This window comes from Trametes versicolor (assembly GCF_000271585.1).
Source record: "Trametes versicolor FP-101664 SS1 unplaced genomic scaffold TRAVEscaffold_13, whole genome shotgun sequence".
Classification (NCBI taxonomy): Eukaryota; Fungi; Basidiomycota; class Agaricomycetes; order Polyporales; family Polyporaceae; genus Trametes; species Trametes versicolor.
The window spans coordinates 385,965-403,021 of record NW_007360333.1 but is presented as its reverse complement, the minus strand read 5'-3'; the positions used below and the strand labels follow the sequence as shown (position 1 = coordinate 403,021).

The following is a 17,057-nucleotide window of genomic DNA, read 5'->3' as shown; positions in this document are numbered from 1 at the left end:
GACGACTCACCACGAGAAGGCTAACATATAGAGGTAAGGAACGAGAGGGGTTGCCTTCCAAGTCTGTGTTAAGTTTGAACTGCGCGTTTGCTCGTAAGTTACGCCCCTAATTATCAGAGGCAGTTACGCGTAACCCAATATGTTTGCGGATTCGAAAAGGACTGGAGGTGTTACGCTGGAGGGAAGGAGAAGATGGTGGTTGATGTCCAAGGCCCGGGTGCGATGCGAAGAAGCGCCAATGCATCTGTCCGTTTTTGGAACTCGTCACTTTGGGCCCGGATGAGCCCAGTATCGGACAAAGTGCAGGGAGTGTGGCAGATATCCAGGAAGGAATTGGGCATTCCGTATAACCCGCCGGTCGGTGCAAATTGACAAAGCGAATGCAACATGGCCCAATGCTGTATATTGGATGCGACGTGCGTGGGGAATCCGGCCAGAGTCCGTGCAGTAGTGCTACAACAGCAAGATAAACGTCCGTAAACTTACAAGTATGCGGTGATGGAGCTCGACAGTACTGATGCAAAATGATCCATGTGCTAGGCCAAAGGCGCCCTCAGACTTCTACAGAACGCTGGGGAGATCTCTGTAGTCGCTCGGGACGAAACTGTTATCCAGCGGCCGCGACCACTTGTCTGCAGAAGGAGGGTTTAGGATTGGATTAAGACGAGCCGCATATAACGAGACAGAAACAATACTTACCGGGGCAAGCGAGGAAGTAGTCGTCCATGGCGCTCACGAAGCGGTCCTGGTACTCGTGAGGGGGAACAACGGTCACTTCTTTGCCCGAGTTCAAGCCTTGCTTAGCCTTGTATTCGAGGGTCTTCGCGAAGGTGTAGCTGCCTGTATGACGCATGAGACAGCCATACAATAAATCGTCGAAGACAAATGACTTACCAATGGTGTCAACGAGACCACAGACCATTTGTTTGTTCTCCTCATCGACGCCGAGCAGAAGACTACGAGAGACCGATGAGACAAGTTTGGCCCGCAGCGTGGCGGCACTCACGAGTAGTCCATGATGTTACTCTTCGCAAGGAACTCGCAGTCAGCTAGTACGGCCTCCTGTAAGATCACCTTTGAGTGCGGTCGCACTAACGTCAGCGCCCTCTGTTGTCCTGCGATACATGGTTAAAGAGATGAGCCCCAGAACACGTTTGATGTAAAATATATACTTACCCTCGATCCACTCTCCGTCAAACAAGGTCTTCGAGCCTGCGCCACTGCTCGCCTTGACCTTGCGACCCTGAATGCCCTTCAGGTCGAACATCTTGGCAATCTTCTGGGTGTAGAACAGATTCTCCATGACAAGTAGGTCCGCTTTGGCCTGCGTCGTGCCGCTCTCCAGGTTCTTGATCTCGACCGTGTAAAACCCAAGCAGCTTCGCCAGCACTGTAGGCTTGCTTGCAGTTGCCTCCATGTATTTGAAGTACGAAGGCCCGAGCTCGATCAGTACTTGCCTAGGCGCACGTTAGCAACGTCGCCTCCAAATTTAATGCAAGGTCTTACAAGTCAGCGACGTTCCACGCATTCACGAGTGTCTTGATGATGAATCGATTGTCCGACGTCTTCCAGAAGTTCGACTTGCTCTTCCCGCCCTCAGCCGCCCAGTTCTCGCTTCGCGCGAGGCTCTTCAGGAACACGTCCTCGACCCCACACCGCTTCCGCAGGACATCAAACTGCTTCGCGTAATACGCCGTACAGCTGAAGCGCAGACGCTTGCCGATCGTCCAGTCGTACTTGATGTGCGGCCGGTCGTCGATGGGAGAGTGCTCGGTCGTCAGTAGCCCATGGTGAGGCGTCCCGGTTGGTGGGCGCTGCGGCTCCCCGGGCTTCATGACGTAGCGCATGGCGGAGGTGAGCGAGTTCGTGAATGCGGAAGTGAATGTGCTCGAACCGGGCTTGCTGGGTGTGGCGGGCGGTTCTGAATCGAGCACGGGGTCTGGTGGCAAGACGTTCTTGCCGGCTCCGTCACCGTCCTTCGGCGGCGGTCGGGGTGGAGGAGTGGTGACGCTACCGACGCTGTCTAGGCCAACGGTTGACCCATCGCTGTCGGAAACGATCGACGATGCCTTCCCGCGCCGGATATTCGTCTCGACAAATCTCGAAGACGAATGCCAGCTATTTGTCTCCGACAAGGACGACTGTGAGGTGTTGGCCGGCTTCGAGACGGCCTCAAGCTCATGCAATATCTTGCCAGCCGCCTCGACGGCTTCTGGCATACCACTGACCCGGCCGCCTGCCGCCAGAGGAGAAACCTCTACAGCGGGCTTTGCACGGACCGATCGAGGCGTCTCGATGCCGCTTGACTTCGAGCTACCGGAACCTGCAGGAGATAACATTGACGAGGAGGTGCCCGCATCCACTGACGCCTTCTGCCGGAGTACGTCCCGGATTGAGATGAGGGAGACGGGCTCGCGCGGGTGCTCTTTGCGACTGATCACCGCGGAGTACGTTTCCACCTCATGCCAACCGGCGTCATCGTGGTCCGGGTCTGGTTGAGGCACTGTGCCGGAGGAGACCAGCCGCTTCAGTGACTCGCCCGCGCGGAAGAGCGACGGTCGGGTGATCGAGGGGGTCGTCGGAGGTGCTGGGGTGATGATGCGTCCACTGTTCATGTTCGACAGCTCGCGCTGGTAGTCGACCGTGCTGCATTTGCGCTCAATCAGCTACAGCCACTTGCGCCTAGGACGATGCCTCGACGCACCTCAGAGTAAACGCAATGATACTTCCCCAATCGTCTTCCCTCACGATCACGTTTCCTCCCGGGACAGCATGGCATCCACTCTTCCACCACTCTGGCTCTGGGCTGATCGGGGCATCGCTCAGGTCCGTGCCAGCGGGGAGATGCGAAGAGTGCTTCTTCTCCCATGCCGCGAGCCGACGGGTAGCGCCGCGGGCAGCGGTGAAGAATGAACGTCGTGCGTCATTTAGGTTCTTCTCCGGAGTCTGAGAAAGTTCCGCGTAGAGCTCTTGTTCCGTACGCTGGAACTTGTAGCGGAGCCCCGAGAGCAGCTGCAAGGAGTCGACATCTTCGGTAGCGGTACTGAGGACGCTGGGCGTACGCTCGTCCGGAGGAGTGGTAAGAGGAGACGTGGAGGTGGAACCTTTCTCAGAGCCAGAGAAGGCCCTTGGTATTGGAATAGATATCGGAAGGAATGGATATCCAGTGGGTGCGGCACCTGCTGCCGGCACCTTCGGGGTAGGAGTCAAAGGAGTGCTGGGAGGTGGGAAGGGTTGACCATGTCCAGTAGGTGTCGGAAGCGAGCCTTCGTCATCAAAGCTTTCATCGTCAGAGGGCAATCGAGGCAAGGTCTTGTGAAAGGAACTCGGGTTATCTGTAATGAACTTGTCCTCCTGCGTCGACGCTGAGTATCAGCGCATTGTCAGCCCTCCCTTGTGCTGTGGACGTACAAGCTGGTCCATATGTTCTGACAAGCCCTGCCACCACCGCAGTATCTCGCGTCGCAGCGCACGCCGTTCTTCAGAAGGGAGAGCGGATGGTGGGCCGAGGCCCTCTGGCGACCCTTTAGCTGGCTTCTTGTCGGCGCCCTTGCGTCGCAGAATCTGCAACCTGGGGACTTTGACCTCGAATATATCCTTCACCTCGGTGAGCGTAAGCGTCACTATCCGCCCTTTGTGCGAGAACCGTCGCAGGATATTGAAGCGAGCGCGGGGAACAGGGAGGTCCGCCGGACTCCAAGGCTTGCCAGGAAGGGCCGTATGCTCGCAAAGTGGTGGCTGCAGGGCGTGAATAGCGGGCGAGTAGATCAACAGCTCGAGGTACTTCGCGAACGATGTCAGGCTGCGGATATGCCCATGCCCGTCAGCTGAAGCCTCAGCATGATAAAAGATATACGCACTGTGTACCGTCATGCATCACCTCTTTCGTCGACTCCTTTCCACATATCGCACAGCTGTGCCACATGTGTATGTCGTCGTCGGCGACTGCGGAGGAAGGTTCTCCTGAAGTTGGAAGCGATACTGTTGCAAGGAGCCGGACGCCGTTGTGGATCCATCGCAAGTCGTGCTCTGCGCGCTGGAAGTGGCAATCGGGGTGTATGCAAGGATCTTCAGCGGTCGTACACCACCGCATGATAGCTTCTCCAAGAGTGTCATCCCATTGCCGACCACGCTCATAGTACCGGTAGTGGAGCCATTTCCGACGATGTCCGCCGCACGCGATGCGCAAAGGGAAGTGAGCCTCCGCGGACGACGCGCCGGTAGACTGATCTGGTGTCGGAGGTGGGGATACGAGGGAGCTCGTGCCAGGTACATGCTCCGAGTATAGCACCAAGAGTCCCTGGTGACGAACGAAGCCCGCCATACCCACAATGCCTCGCACGAGCGATTCCTTGCCGTGCCACCCGAGAAGACTAGATAGCGCGGCCTTCTCGTCTCCGGCTAAGCGCCGACTGGGGTCCTTCCGTTCCTGCTCTGCGATATCCAGTAAGAATCGCGGCGGCAGAAAGACGACGCCCGGGGTGGTCGATAGGAGGTCCTTCCACGAGTCGATACGTCGTGCACCGGTTGTGTATGGCATCTGATTGGCCTCGCCGGAGGCCTCCTGAGACAGCCGAGAGGAAACAGTGGAGAGCAAGGACAGTCTTCGCGGTAGAAACCCGCCGTCAGGTCGTTGTGGAAGAGACGTATGTCGAGAGAATTTGGAAGTCAGAGGAAGCTCAAGAGAACCGCGCCGTACAGCAACCGGGGCGACATTGCTAGCTCGCTGAATGAAGTCCTCGGTCTTCTTCGTCAGAAAAGACCAGAGCCCCGGAGTCGACTCGCGCTTCAATTTGTCCTTGACGTTTGGCGTACTGGAAGAGCGCTCGACTGTAGTAGGAAATGACGGAAGGGATGGAATGGCAGGCTTGGGATAGTGAAGCGCGACATGCGAATTGGCAAGCAGGTCTTGTTCGAGAAGCAGCGCGAGGTACGTGAAGACGGACAGACGGAGAACGCGGCACAGAGCAACATACTGAGGCAGAGACGACAGACCCTTGAGTCGGAATGTGCCCCCGACGACCTGCAGAGGATCTTCGCCAGCCACGAGACGAGCTGTGAAGGTGAAGGTCTAGAATTATGCTTACGGGCAGCCAACAGGGTACATACCGTCCCACTCTTGTAAGCCGAACAATATTGCAGCGTCCGCCTCGTTGACTGGCGCAGCAACTCTCGGCCAGGCGAAGTCCCCTGCTCTAAATGAGCAGCCAACCGCGGGACGCACTAACCTGAATCCCATGTCCTCCGCCGGCTCGTCCACTTGAGAGTTGAGCCCCGTAGCCACGAGGAGCAGGTGCTTCATTGTCGGCTTTGGTGTTGGTATGGACGGCTTGAATGCAAGTTCCCGGAGCTGGTCGAGCGCGGCATTGCACTCCTCCTCGGTAGGCGCATCCTCGGCGTGGCTATCGTCCAGGACGACCTCGCGCATCCTGCTGCGGCCCTTCGTGGTCCGGTTCCTCGTCCTCTCGTCTTCCTCTTTCTCCTTCTTCGCGCGTTCTTCCGCCCGCTGCCGCTCCTCTTCGTCGCGGAGTTGCTTGCGCACATACCTGGCTCGTTTAAGTCCTGCGAGCCATCCTCCGCGCGAGATGCTTGCTCCGAGTTCCTCGAGTGACGCCTCTATGCGCTCCGCCCATGTATCCCTGTCGCGAACGTCGAGTTCTTCGTCAAGAGCACGCGCAACGAACCGGTGTAGGTGCGCGCGAGCGTCGATAGTTAAGGTGAGGTTGGGCGTAATGCGCCTTGCACCGCGCGAGCCAGAGGGTATATTAGGGAGTGGTTTCTCCGTAGACGACATGTCGTGTTGTACGCGTGCATGAGATTGTCGTGTTCGATGTCGTTAGAGATGATGAGAACACGAGGTCATCGCACGGCGTGGTTGGCGGAAGAGTTGTGTGCCCAATTGCAAACCGCGCGCGTCATACCTACCGAGGAGTCCGCATCGGACCGGACCGATCAGGCAATTCTCCGAAAACATATGTCTGACACAAGTCTGACATATTTCAAAGCTCAGCACTAGTTTTGCAGTTGCATCTCGGGAGTTTATGTCGGGTCATTCGCGTCAAGAAGAGACTGGCATCTGGCAGCAGTACGTAATACACCGTGATATTGTTACAAAACATATACTTTTTACATCTCGCCGCATTCTGTGAGTCGTGAGCATGAGCGCCGTGGTAGCAGCGAGTTGGTTGGGAAGGTACTGACCTACTATCTTCACTGCAAGCTTGGGCCTATTGTTCGGGCCCGTAGGCACGTTCTCAATCTTCCGCAGCGTGAGCATGCCGTCTATCACCCTCCCGAACACAACGTGTTTCCCGTCCAGGAAGTCGCACTTCGCTGTGGTGATGAAGAACTGGCAGCCGTTCGTATTAGGACCTGAGTTGGCCTAAGAGAGTATGGTAAGGATTTTGTTGTAAGACATGCATGGGGAAAACCGCTCACCATTGATAGAAGGCCTGGGCCGGTGTGCTTCTCTTTGAAGTTCTCGTCCTACAGGCGAAATGAGCGCCATACCTACTCACCGGAGCAACAGGCTTACGGGGAATTTGTCTCCGTATATCGAGAAAGAGCCTGTTCCGTCTCCCTTGATGAAGTCACCGCCTGTACAACTTGAGCACCGCGTCTGACAAGGAAATGCGCCAGAACTCACCTTGAACCATGAAGTTTGGGACGCTGCTCAATTTGTGAGGCAGCGCAAACGGCTAGGGTGACGTATACGACTTACACTCTATATCCAGTTACTGATCAGAAAGCATGGGCTAAACGGCCGGCGGCAGGAGCTCAATGTACTCACCGATGGAAGGTAGCAGCCTTGTACCCTTGAGGACGCGAGTTCACTCTTCACGCAAGTTCAGCCTCCATTAGCAGGCCCTTGCACTCCTAGACATACCTGTACTCTCCTGTGCATAGTTGCCGGAAGTTCTCAGCGGTCTTCGGCACGATGTCGCTGAACAGCTCCATCTTCAGGCGGCCTGCGGGCGTCTCGCCAATGTTGACATCCATGAAGACGATGGGGCGCGTTGTGGTGTTGCTCGACATGACACAAGACAAGTTCTTAGATGGGGTAGCAGGCTGCTGCAGAAAGTCGTCGAGTTCGTGTTCGTCGCGCTCGACGATGCCGAACGCGCCAGAAACGTCGAGCAGAGTTAACCAAACACACACAAATACCCCTTTGATGTATTGATGCCGCTGAATCTGCGCCTCTCCCTTCCGCCACATTGGACTCTGTGCGACCCACCCTACGTACCACTTGCTCCCGCTCACTCCGCGTTTTGCTAGTCTGTCATGTCCTACTTCCTGCCGCATCTTCCCTCTGGCTGGCACGTTGACGAGGCGATCAAGTCTGAGGAGGACCGCGTGGTTGTGCTCCGCTTCGGCCATGACTGGGACTCGCAGTGCATGACAATGGACGAGACGCTCTACGGCGTCGCGGAGAAGGTGCAGAACTTTGCTGTGATCTACCTCGTCGACATCACGGAGGTGCCGGACTTCAACAAGGTGCGCAAAGTACACGGTCCAGGGCATGCATGGCCGGATGTTAATGCAGGAAGCAGATGTACGAGTTGTACGATCCGTGCACGGTCATGTTCTTCTACCGGTAAGTGCGACCGTTGTGTTTGGCACGCGGGTGCTTACTTCCCGCATACTAGGAATAAACATATCATGATTGATTTGGGAACTGGTAACAACAACAAAATGTACGTCGCGGAGGGCTTGTTTGTCCGGCACAGTACTTACCTTTTTCGCGCCCCTCAGTAACTGGGCAATGGATAACAAGCAGGAGGTAATGCAACACCCTACTGCTATCATTAGAAACCCTTAGCTGATTGGATTGAATCTTTGCAGCTTATTGATATCATCGAAACTGTGTACCGCGGTGCAGCCAAGGGCCGCGGTCTCGTCGTTTCTCCCAAGGGTGCGCTTGTGTCAAGTTTTTATTCGCAGACGAATGCTGACTGTCCGCTCTTCAGATTACTCGACCCGTTACCGCTACTAGATGGATGCCCGATCATGTGTATGTGCCTCTGCTATCTGTACTTCTAGACTCGCTATACCTCCTGTATAAACTCACTACGTGCATGATGACAACCTCGCAAACACTCTAACTTGCGGTTTTCAAGATACATGGTCGCGCGCAAGCTTTTGAGCCATCTCTTCATTCGCGTCCCTTGCGATCTCAGCAGTGGTCTCTCCAGCAGCCTCCGTTCAAATGGCCCAGCAGTGTTGACTGTGTAAGACGCGTAGACGTTATCTGTGCACACAAGCAAACGAAGTGCATCTCGCAGGCGTACACCGAATTCCCTTCTCAGCAGTCCGCCCAGTGGAACAACATCCTATAAGTACAAAGTGACCTGACGAACATAATAACAGGGCCTCAATCAAGGTTACTGCCCTTTCATGATGCTCTCGATCCGTGCCTCCTGTATCTGGCGGCGCATTTCCACCCATGCGGGAAAGCCGACAGCCAGCGTGGTGAGAATGTATTGCGCCTGAGAGACGTCAGTCGGACTGCATCCTTGCATTGCAACCCAAGACTCACTCCGAGAACGAATCCAGTACGGTGTTTCCTGCACAACGCCAGAGTGTACAAAGACTCCAGACTATGGGTGACGACAAGGATCGTCCAGCTGAAGGTCAACACCCACGACGGCAGGTTCGCGAGGAGGATGTGCGCGGGGGCGTAAAGCGGCGAGTAGTTCGGCGAGCCCGGGGCGGGCGCGAAGGTCGTATAGATGAGCGCAGCCACCATGGCCGCCATGTACGCCATATTCCGGCTGAAGCGGAAGGACGTAATCTGCGGGGCGGGAACCTGCGCGGCGCACGGAGGCTCTCAGCAGGATTATGCGTGATGAGAGCGAATTTCACTCACCATGCCGAGTTCCTCCTCGGCGTCCGCCTTCATGCCCATGAGGCGAGGCTTGACCTCCTCGTAGCCCGCGAGCGGGGGGTCAAACACGACGCGGACTTCCTTCGTCGCGCCGCCCTTCGTCTGGTACGACAAGTTCATGCCCTACATTCGCGTGATTCAGCGATCCAGCTCTACGCCGCCGCGTCTCCGCGCGACCCTGCCACGTCCATGTAGACTTACCTTAGTATCGATCCCAGTCATCTTTGCGCTGACAACGTGTTCGGTGACCTTGCCCCAGTGTCGCACGTAGGAGACGAGCGTGTCGGGGTGGTTCGACATGTACATGCACAGGAAGCCTGATTTCTCTGCGACGGGGTCGGCCATAGTTCTGCAGCTCAAAAATGGGTCCGGCGAGAGTGGTAGTAGACCGTCGTGGTGGTGGTTGTCGCGCAAGACGCAGTGTGAACGGTGGGAGACGACCTGAGCATGCGTGGAACCGGCAATCGCGCTCCCCCGCGCGCCCGAGCGCGCGACCACGTGAGCTCCCCTCAAGCAGGAAGCGCCGCTCATTTGGGTGCAACCTCAGCTTGCCTTCGTACCACCACCACCACCAGCACAGCGCTGTGCAGCTCTCGCTGAACGAGGAACGAGGAAGACGCGGTTTGCATAAGTCGAAATGTGGACAGACCATGATAAGGCATGCCTATCTGCACATACCCTGCTTAACATTACTAACCTGCCGCTGCTCCCAAAGCTGACCAACACAGTTACACATACCATTCACCACCTTCCAAGCGAACTCATGCTCGAAATATTTGCTCAATATGCCTTTTTGAACAGCAGAAGGGACCTGACGCACCTGCGGTCACCGTGTTACGACCCCGCTACACTTGGATACGGGAACTCCTGGGCGCCGCTCATGCTTGTTTGTCGCTTTTGGCGCGAACTCATGCTCGCTACTCCCAGTCTATGGACAGAGATCGACATAGGCGAGCAGACACGGTGGCTAGAGCTCGCGCTGCTGCGCTCCCAGGAAGCTGCCCTCACACTCATCTTCCACCCTGGCCTGGGCGCCGCGCGGAACGCTGTACCGCTGGTCCTTCCTCACGCCCATCGCATTCGCAGGTTGATCATCCCTGGCCTCTACACTCCGCAGCTCATAGATCTGCCGTGGTTCCTGCGACTCCTTCGTACTCCAATGGCAAACTTGTACGAACTTGCGATGCCTCATCCATATCTCAACTCCCGAACACGGCGCGGTTATGCTGTTTTCCCTCTGTCGAACCAGCACCACCCGGCTCTTCGTGTTCTTTGTCTACCTCGTACTGCCATTGCGTGGACCCCCGCCACAATCTCCAGACTGCAGCGACTAGTCCTCCAATACTGTACCGTCAAGGACTTACCGCTCTCAGGCCGCCGCTTCCTAGACGTATTGGAGAGCTGCAAGGACTTGCAAGAACTGCAGCTTCTCGACGGGTTCATATCATCGGCAGTCAGCGACCCATCCTCCGACGACTTCCGACGTTGTATCATCCTCCCTCGACTGCGCAAACTAGTTCTCGACGACGAACCGCCGGCAACAGCGTGGTTCTTAACTTTCGTCCAACTCCCTGCGTGCACGTCCCTACATGTCACCGGATACCTAAGCGCTACTACACCGACCTGTGACAGGCTCTTCACATCCCTCGTCCCCCAGGACTCGGCGGGCCGCCATGCTATCCAAATACCATTATGGGGCACCCGTGGTCGCATCCAATACGACGAACTCGGCTTCCAGATCCACTTACTATCGGAGACGGCCAAGCTCATAATCAAGCTCTCTACGTACGGCGGCTCAGACGGCGTCGCGTGGGATGCCGATTTTGCTCGAGGGATCACGGAGTTCTCCCACCTCTTCGCGGGACAGCCCCTGACGGAGCTGACCGTCAACGTCGCGCATCTCGGAGCGGACACAAGCCCCGAGGTCTGGAGCAGCCTGCTCTTCGCATTCCCCGAGCTTCGCGTTCTCGACGTGCGCACGGCCATCTTCGGCTCACATTCAGCGCCGCTCTTGCGTGGGCTCAGCGACTATTCTTCGTCTGCCGACCTGGCCCTGGTCGGCGAAGAGCCCGTGCATCCGCTGTGTCCCAAGCTCTCCGTCCTCCACCTAGAAGACTCGTTCCAGGAAGGATTGTTAGAGCTCCTGCTGTCGTATCTGTCCTGGCGCGCATCCGTCTCCCTGCCCAATCTGGAGTCTTTGCGCTGGCACGTTGATGGGGAAGACGGCCGCGAAGAGCGCGCGTACCAGGACGAGATGGCGATATATGGCGAGGGACTGAAAGCTCTCGTGAAGCATGTGGATATATCGTATACAGCGTCCATGTTGTGAGGGGATTCGTCATTTTCTTCGCGTGCGTACCCTTCTACCTTGTCAGCGAAAGTCAACCTGATCCAGGATCCCGTAGTGCTGTCGGGCACACCGTGGATGGCAGCGATCTTTCCCAGCTCTTCCAACACCGTATAGCTCGCTCTCATTTATCAATTGCGTATGTTAAGTTACTCCACATCCGTTAATACGACCACATCACAAGACTTCCTCAGCCTCGCAAGATCGAGACGAAGCATCGTGTTCAGAGACGAGTCCTTCTGTCTTCCACGCAGCTCGAAGCGCACCTCCCGCATTCTTGACGCGCCTGCCACCGCCCGTCCCTCAAGAGTGAGCATGACGTTCGGGACGAAATCAGCGTCCCACGGCAATCTCTCCAGGGTAAAAACAGTGAGTTTTGGAAGCTTCGGAAGTGGAAGCGGCTCCGACGCGCTACCCTCTAGATCTGCCGGTTGCACGGCGAGAGCGGCCAGCAGCGATCCTGGACAACCGTCTCCGGAAAGATGCAGCTCACAGAGCGCCGGGAAGGTGCGGAATACCTCGGTCCACGTATCTTGCGGGATGCGGGTGAGGTTGCACCTGATGGAGAGCCGTTGAAGGCGCGCCCGGCGGAAGAGTGTCGCGAAAGCCTCTAGTAAGCACTGCGAACGCATGAAAGGCGGATCTTCGTCATTACAGAAATTCATCTTGATGGCTAAGCGTCCTGTGTCCGCAGTAGCACATTCCATACGGGCGAAGCGACAACACCAGATCAAGTCGAAATACGCAGATGTCGTAGTCTCGAGGAAGGGTACGTTGGTGGGGTCGTCCGGAATGAACAGTGGCAGCACACCGGTGGGTTGGTAGTCCCATTGCCATTCGGACTCGTCTACTTCGAAGTCCGCACGCACCCCAGCGGGGAGGCGTACGTGCTGCAGAAGGACTAAAATCACCTCGTCGTAGTCCCTAATGGCGAGCTTGCGCAAGTTGAGCATCGCGACGGATCGGCCGAGCTTTCTTTGCTCAGCCAGCTCCGGGTGTTCGCGGAAGGGCATTGCGTGATTCAGCGACAGGTCCTCGAGCTGCTGCGCGGCCTCAAGGACGTCCAGAAACTCGGACAGAGGACGATGCTCGGCACCGCGAATGTCTCCAACGTCGAGCTCGCGCAGTCCTACGAATGTCTCCGGCACCCACGCCAACTGGAAGCGGACACTTCTGAGCACGCGAAGCTGCGGGAACTGATGGGCGTCCAGCTCCAGCAAGGGGTCGGGGAATTCTGAGTCTGGCCAGTCGGGTATGCCGACGGCAAGAGCCACAAGAGCGGGCATTCCGGCGTTGAGGAACTTCATGGTCATTTCCGCGAGCCTTGGTCCGGCCTCCCAAGCCGTGTCGTCATCCGTGGCCAGGTTGATGTTTAGATAGCGTATGAGCGTGCGGGAGTCCTCCAGTTCTAGGAGCATCGCGGCGCACGCGTTCTCGTCGGGAATCTCGACCCAAAGGGTGATGGGGTGGTCTCGCGAGCGTATCTTCGCGAACTTCATCCACTCGATGTCGGCCTGTGTTTAAATGCTAACGTATGACCAGAGTAGAGGTACAGCAAGGGCTACCTTGCGCCAGCGTCGAGAGACGGCACAAATGGGAAGGGCGGCTAAGGATCCGGAGTCGTATTCCGGGTCCAGCGAGCCGCAAAAGACCTTGAAGATTTCCATCATTATTTCGTTGGGTATCCGGTCAAAAGGTGTGGGCAGAGTGCGCATAGGGGGGTCACGGTAAGCGTCCGACATGAGATGCGTTGCCTCGAGATTGCACTTCTGATACGTATACGTAGTTCCTCGATAGAAACGGTGGTGTATCTGATCAAAGGCACAATGTCAGTGTTGGGGAGTTTATACACGCGCATGGGTGGCGGCATACCGACACAGGATGGACGGTAATGGGCTGGAAGGATTGACGAGTGATGCTTCTTATAATCCGAATCTATTTCCTTTGTGTTGCGAAGACAAACATGCATTATGTCACCATTTGTTTTGGTGACTCACCTGTGGTGGGATCCTGCAGGCGCAAGTCCATAGTGTCTATGAAAGCGTCAATGTTGCCGGAATGTCGCATGCCTCGTTAGAAATCATCAGAGACTGAGATCGAATGCGAAGTCGACTGAAGGATTGTCGTGTCAGCGCACGCTTCGAACTTGTTTGTTATATGAAAATGTTACTCTGCTGCTCGCTGGGCTCCTATATATACACAACCACCTCACAGTGTTTTCTCAGTGTTGCAAGATTCAGACGAGGCGTCTTGTTCAAATAAGAATTGTTCTGCCTCCTGCGAAATTCGACGTGCACCTCCCGCAGCCTCGACGTGCCTGCCATCGCCAGCCCCTTGAGTGTGCGCACAATTGCCCCGAACAGATCATGGTGCCACGACAAATGCTTAAAGGTGAACGTAGTCAGAGTTGGCAAAAGCAAAGGACGCGGGGCCGACGCGGATGTGCTGTCTTCTGCCGGGTGCGCGGCGTGGGCAGCCAGCAGCCGTCCCGGATAACCCGCTCCGAAGAAGTGCAGCTCGCAGAGCAAGAATAAGATGCGGAAGACCTCGACCCACAGGTCATGCGGGATGTGGATGTAGGACTGGCGAATTGGTTGAGCTGTGAGCGTGTCGTGTTGCGTTCGCTGAGGAACAAGAGTACCGTTGAGCGTCTGCGACTTAAAAAAAGGGCTCTTGGTGTTCGGCAATGGCCGCACCGCGCTCGGACTTTCGCGGCCTGGACTCTGCACCATTTGGATTCTCTCTCACTCGCCCTCCCTCTCCCTCTCTCTCAGACTATCTCTCTCATTCCTTCGTGCTTGCCTTAGTCAAGAACTATCACATGTGAGGTTCCACCACTGTGATAGAATTGTAAAAAATACTGATGTAGAGGCATTGTGTCACAGGCTCTCGGCGGCATGATGTACATCGACCAATCCTCTACGGGCCATGGCCGCCAAACTAGTCCAGCGGAGCGCTCACGAAACCAGGTGGACGCTCTGCTAAGACTCCCGGGCTCAGCGCGACAGTTTGATACAGTTTTCCCCATACAGCACCTGCCAGTGGAAATACTCATCCAGATATTCCTCGCCTACTTCACTCAACCACATCAATCGTCATCGAGCAATAAGCCATCCATTACGATTCTCCTATCCGTGTGTGCTAGCTGGCGAGACATCATTTGTACCATGCCACGCTTCTGGCGCAACATCGTCGTGTACAGAGGACACGAGTGGCTTGATCTGGCACTCTCGCGCTGTGCTGGTGCCCCGGCGGATGTCACTTTACGCAGCCCGCATCTATCAAGCGACATTTTTACGTCCATACTTCCTCAGTACTCTCGCAGCCTACGTTCGGTCGACGCCCAGGACCTCAGCCCATCTGCGAAATTGCTGCTCCTCGACTTCCTCAAAAGCACGCCCATGCCTATTCTGCGGTCATTGACGATCGTTGTAGGTCCTCGTTATCGCGAGATACACCTCAATGCGACATCTCTTCCCAATCTCCGCAGGTTATCCCTTACCGGCTTCGTGATCTCTCGCGGCAACGACCTTTACTCACAGCTCCGCAACTTAACCCTCACCGGATGCAGCTGGTCTATATCTCTAGGTGCATTTCTCGATGTCCTCGAGGCCTCATCGCATCTGCAAAGTCTCGTAGCTAATCGCTGCTCTTTCCCCCTTTTTTCGGCCACTGCGGCACCACCGAGCCGCCGTCATGCGGTAGCGATGCCCCACCTGCGTGTGCTCACGCTCTCCGGCCTACCCTCGTCGACGGTCGCATGCTTGCTATCCTTTTTGCGCCTTCGGAAGAAGATTGCCGTCAAGCTCGTGGGTGCCGTAGAACCCGAGCAGACAAACGCTGCGGCGCTCGTCGACCTTCTTCCAGACGACCCATGGATCGCGGTCCCCGTTATTCAAACCATCACATCCGTCACAGTCCGCCCTGGAGCCTTCATTCGCACATACGGCCTATACGCTTCAGGCGTGGATGGGCGCGCGCTTGAGCTATACGCCTCCTACACCGAAGACCGGAAGATCGTCCCCCGCGTCTTCCGCGCCCTGCCCCTGCTCTTCGCGGACGCGCCCGTCTCAAAGCTCGCCGTCGACGGCGGGCTCGAGTACCTCGCCGAAGTTGACTGGGTGGGCGTCTTTAAGACCTTCCATCATCTGGAGCACATCGTCATTGGCGGGGCCGGCGGGCTTTCGACGATGTTTCGTGGACTGCGCCGCGCGTCGGAGGAGACGGGTGCCCCTCAGGCTGCCCAGGCTGCCGCGCTCTGCTGCGCGCGACTGTCAGTCATCGAGACGGACGCGAAGAACCCAAAGATGCCGGCGGCCGACTGCGTGTTTGACTCAATGCTCGCCGCGCTGCGCGTGCGCGCGGAGCAAGGCCTGCGCTTGGAGCGGGTATACCTGGGGCTTATCCACGACGCGCACGATCATTACCGGAAGAACGAGACGTTGTACGGGGAGAGGCTGCGCGCGCTGGTGTCGTGCGTGGAGTACGTTAGTACCGGCATTGAGTGTCGCGCGTAGAGTACCGTCGATCGCGATGACCCGATGGTATGGATTTGTTTGCGTTGCAATGATGACTTTCGTTGACTGACTTGTGGACACAGATACATTACGCTTCCGTTATGAATCCTCCTTAGCATGTCAAACAATGTGTGCACGAAGTTGGAATCGGAATATAGTATGTAATCACTACGCCGCCGCCAGTAGAAGTATTGTCGCATTGGGGGAAAACGATACTCTTCCAGCTGTGTGTCCGTCGAGAATCATCTAATGCCCGTGGTACTCCGCGGATGGGACCAAAGACAACAACTCGTCATAGTGTTCGAGCCTCACAAGGTACTCGTAGCTCTTGGCGAAGGTCGCCGGTCCGAGGACAGACACAAGTACGAGCCCCCGCACATACGCAGCCAGCTTCCGAGTGATAGTGAGTCAATTGAATGTACAGTCCCGGTATGTAAGTATGTAATAATCTACGCTGAACGGTACGTATGAGTCCGGTCCTACACTGCAACAATATGAAAACAAATGGGGCGATAGTGTGCGTGCGCAATCTCTAGCGATACATGCCTTCCAATACTCCGATGTCCTGCCACTGCCGGAGGCCTCCTGGGCGTCCGGATCCTTCGACGTACGAGCGGCGCCTTACGCGATGGTGCTGGAAGTCTGCGTGCGCCCCAGGCCACCTCGGCCCCGCCTTAAACGGCGTGGCGAAGCAGAAGGGGCGGACGGCCGCGAGGCACTCGCGGTGCGCGACGACATCCGAACGGGTCCGGGCGCGGGCGCGGGAGAAGCGGGTGGCGTGCTCTGCGGTGTGGCCGGGGCGCTCAGGCGCCGCTTCTTGTCGACATGGGACGTGTCTGCGTTGTCGACATGGGACGCGTCTGCGTTGTCGACATGAGACGCGTCTGCGTTGTTGGCTGCGGCCGCGGAGCTGTCGTAGGCTTCGCCCAGTTTCCACGCGATGGCGTTCATGAGTCGGGGGTCCATACGCGGAGGCCCGTCGTCCATGTCGTCCATGTCGTCCATGTCGTCCATGTCGTCCAAGTCCGACATGTCGATCACCTTCGATGGGTCCTCCTCTGGCTCCGGCTCTGGCTTCGGTGCCGGCTTCCTTGGGGCCCCACCTGCTTTTGGCGTGGCCTCATCTGCTTTTGACGATGACTCGTTCTTTAGCTTCGACACAGTCTCCAGGCGCAGAGTCGCGCGGTATGCGGCCGTAGGTTTCTTCACGCCCTTCGGAATGCAGAATGGATACGGCCCGAGAGGACGTGCCATGTAGTCCGCCATCGCCTTCCGGTCCTCCTACGTGCCAGTACTCGTCCTCCTCCCT

General features: G+C 56.7%; 7 protein-coding genes across 7 annotated transcripts; 3 read left to right on the top strand and 4 right to left on the bottom strand.

Annotated features, from left to right (window-relative positions):
• Positions 1 to 561: 561 nt before the first annotated feature.
• Positions 562 to 5,865, bottom strand: TRAVEDRAFT_61043 (uncharacterized protein; the record flags this gene model as incomplete). Its single annotated transcript, XM_008045987.1, has 10 exons — positions 5,110 to 5,865; positions 3,861 to 5,055; positions 3,412 to 3,802; positions 2,705 to 3,354; positions 1,507 to 2,646; positions 1,177 to 1,457; positions 1,007 to 1,115; positions 895 to 956; positions 700 to 840; positions 562 to 632 (listed from the first exon to the last, which is right to left on the bottom strand). The coding sequence occupies exons 1-10, from the start codon at positions 5,792 to 5,794 to the stop codon at positions 562 to 564; spliced, it is 4,725 nt and encodes a 1,574-aa protein (XP_008044178.1). The 5' UTR covers positions 5,795 to 5,865.
• Positions 5,866 to 6,057: 192 nt separating this feature from the next.
• On the bottom strand, positions 6,058 to 7,062 carry TRAVEDRAFT_31785 (uncharacterized protein). The gene is made up of 7 exons (XM_008045834.1): positions 6,887 to 7,062; positions 6,791 to 6,835; positions 6,647 to 6,672; positions 6,536 to 6,597; positions 6,439 to 6,486; positions 6,202 to 6,382; positions 6,058 to 6,143 (listed from the first exon to the last, which is right to left on the bottom strand). The coding sequence occupies exons 1-7, from the start codon at positions 7,033 to 7,035 to the stop codon at positions 6,127 to 6,129; spliced, it is 528 nt and encodes a 175-aa protein (XP_008044025.1). The 5' UTR covers positions 7,036 to 7,062; the 3' UTR covers positions 6,058 to 6,126.
• Positions 7,063 to 7,213: 151 nt separating this feature from the next.
• TRAVEDRAFT_67150 (Txnl4a protein) lies at positions 7,214 to 8,197 on the top strand. The gene is made up of 6 exons (XM_008045986.1): positions 7,214 to 7,494; positions 7,551 to 7,594; positions 7,647 to 7,694; positions 7,753 to 7,780; positions 7,843 to 7,912; positions 7,968 to 8,197. The coding sequence occupies exons 1-6, from the start codon at positions 7,282 to 7,284 to the stop codon at positions 7,991 to 7,993; spliced, it is 429 nt and encodes a 142-aa protein (XP_008044177.1). The 5' UTR covers positions 7,214 to 7,281; the 3' UTR covers positions 7,994 to 8,197.
• Positions 8,198 to 8,209: 12 nt separating this feature from the next.
• On the bottom strand, positions 8,210 to 9,278 carry TRAVEDRAFT_155352 (uncharacterized protein). The gene is made up of 4 exons (XM_008045985.1): positions 9,086 to 9,278; positions 8,867 to 9,007; positions 8,537 to 8,806; positions 8,210 to 8,486 (listed from the first exon to the last, which is right to left on the bottom strand). The coding sequence occupies exons 1-4, from the start codon at positions 9,227 to 9,229 to the stop codon at positions 8,382 to 8,384; spliced, it is 660 nt and encodes a 219-aa protein (XP_008044176.1). The 5' UTR covers positions 9,230 to 9,278; the 3' UTR covers positions 8,210 to 8,381.
• A 362-nt stretch (positions 9,279 to 9,640) lies between these two features.
• Positions 9,641 to 12,643, top strand: TRAVEDRAFT_67148 (uncharacterized protein; the record flags this gene model as incomplete). Its single annotated transcript, XM_008045984.1, has 6 exons — positions 9,641 to 11,209; positions 11,381 to 11,600; positions 11,654 to 11,738; positions 11,869 to 12,000; positions 12,153 to 12,368; positions 12,612 to 12,643. Exons 1-6 carry the CDS (start codon positions 9,648 to 9,650, stop codon positions 12,641 to 12,643), a joined length of 2,247 nt encoding a protein of 748 aa, XP_008044175.1. The 5' UTR covers positions 9,641 to 9,647.
• Positions 12,644 to 14,398: 1,755 nt separating this feature from the next.
• On the top strand, positions 14,399 to 15,748 carry TRAVEDRAFT_53026 (uncharacterized protein; the record flags this gene model as incomplete). The annotated part of the gene is made up of 1 exon (XM_008045983.1): positions 14,399 to 15,748. The coding sequence occupies one exon, from the start codon at positions 14,399 to 14,401 to the stop codon at positions 15,746 to 15,748; it is 1,350 nt and encodes a 449-aa protein (XP_008044174.1).
• Positions 15,749 to 16,369: 621 nt separating this feature from the next.
• TRAVEDRAFT_53025 (uncharacterized protein) lies at positions 16,370 to 17,014 on the bottom strand (the record flags this gene model as incomplete). Its single annotated transcript, XM_008045982.1, has 1 exon — positions 16,370 to 17,014. One exon carries the CDS (start codon positions 17,012 to 17,014, stop codon positions 16,370 to 16,372), a length of 645 nt encoding a protein of 214 aa, XP_008044173.1.
• Between the last annotated feature and the right edge of the window lie 43 nt (positions 17,015 to 17,057).

What these genes read in the sequence shown, in the direction of transcription:
- TRAVEDRAFT_155352 (XM_008045985.1), bottom strand. Translation starts at nt 9,229, where the DNA reads ATGGCCGACCCCGTCGCAGAGAAATCAGGCTTCCTGTGCATGTACATG. An exon ending in TGACTGGGATCGATACTAAG is followed by an intron (nt 9,008 to 9,085) that starts GTAAGTCTACAT and finishes ACGCGAATGTAG; the next exon opens with GGCATGAACTTGTCGTACCA. An exon ending in GTACTGGATTCGTTCTCGGA is followed by an intron (nt 8,487 to 8,536) that starts GTGAGTCTTGGG and finishes GACGTCTCTCAG; the next exon opens with GCGCAATACATTCTCACCAC.
- TRAVEDRAFT_67150 (XM_008045986.1), top strand. Translation starts at nt 7,282, where the DNA reads ATGTCCTACTTCCTGCCGCATCTTCCCTCTGGCTGGCACGTTGACGAG. An exon ending in CAATGGATAACAAGCAGGAG is followed by an intron (nt 7,781 to 7,842) that starts GTAATGCAACAC and finishes GAATCTTTGCAG; the next exon opens with CTTATTGATATCATCGAAAC. An exon ending in TCTCGTCGTTTCTCCCAAGG is followed by an intron (nt 7,913 to 7,967) that starts GTGCGCTTGTGT and finishes TCCGCTCTTCAG; the next exon opens with ATTACTCGACCCGTTACCGC.
- TRAVEDRAFT_31785 (XM_008045834.1), bottom strand. Translation starts at nt 7,035, where the DNA reads ATGTCGAGCAACACCACAACGCGCCCCATCGTCTTCATGGATGTCAAC. An exon ending in CTATGCACAGGAGAGTACAG is followed by an intron (nt 6,836 to 6,886) that starts GTATGTCTAGGA and finishes ACTTGCGTGAAG; the next exon opens with AGTGAACTCGCGTCCTCAAG. An exon ending in GCCCAGGCCTTCTATCAATG is followed by an intron (nt 6,383 to 6,438) that starts GTGAGCGGTTTT and finishes ATACTCTCTTAG; the next exon opens with GCCAACTCAGGTCCTAATAC.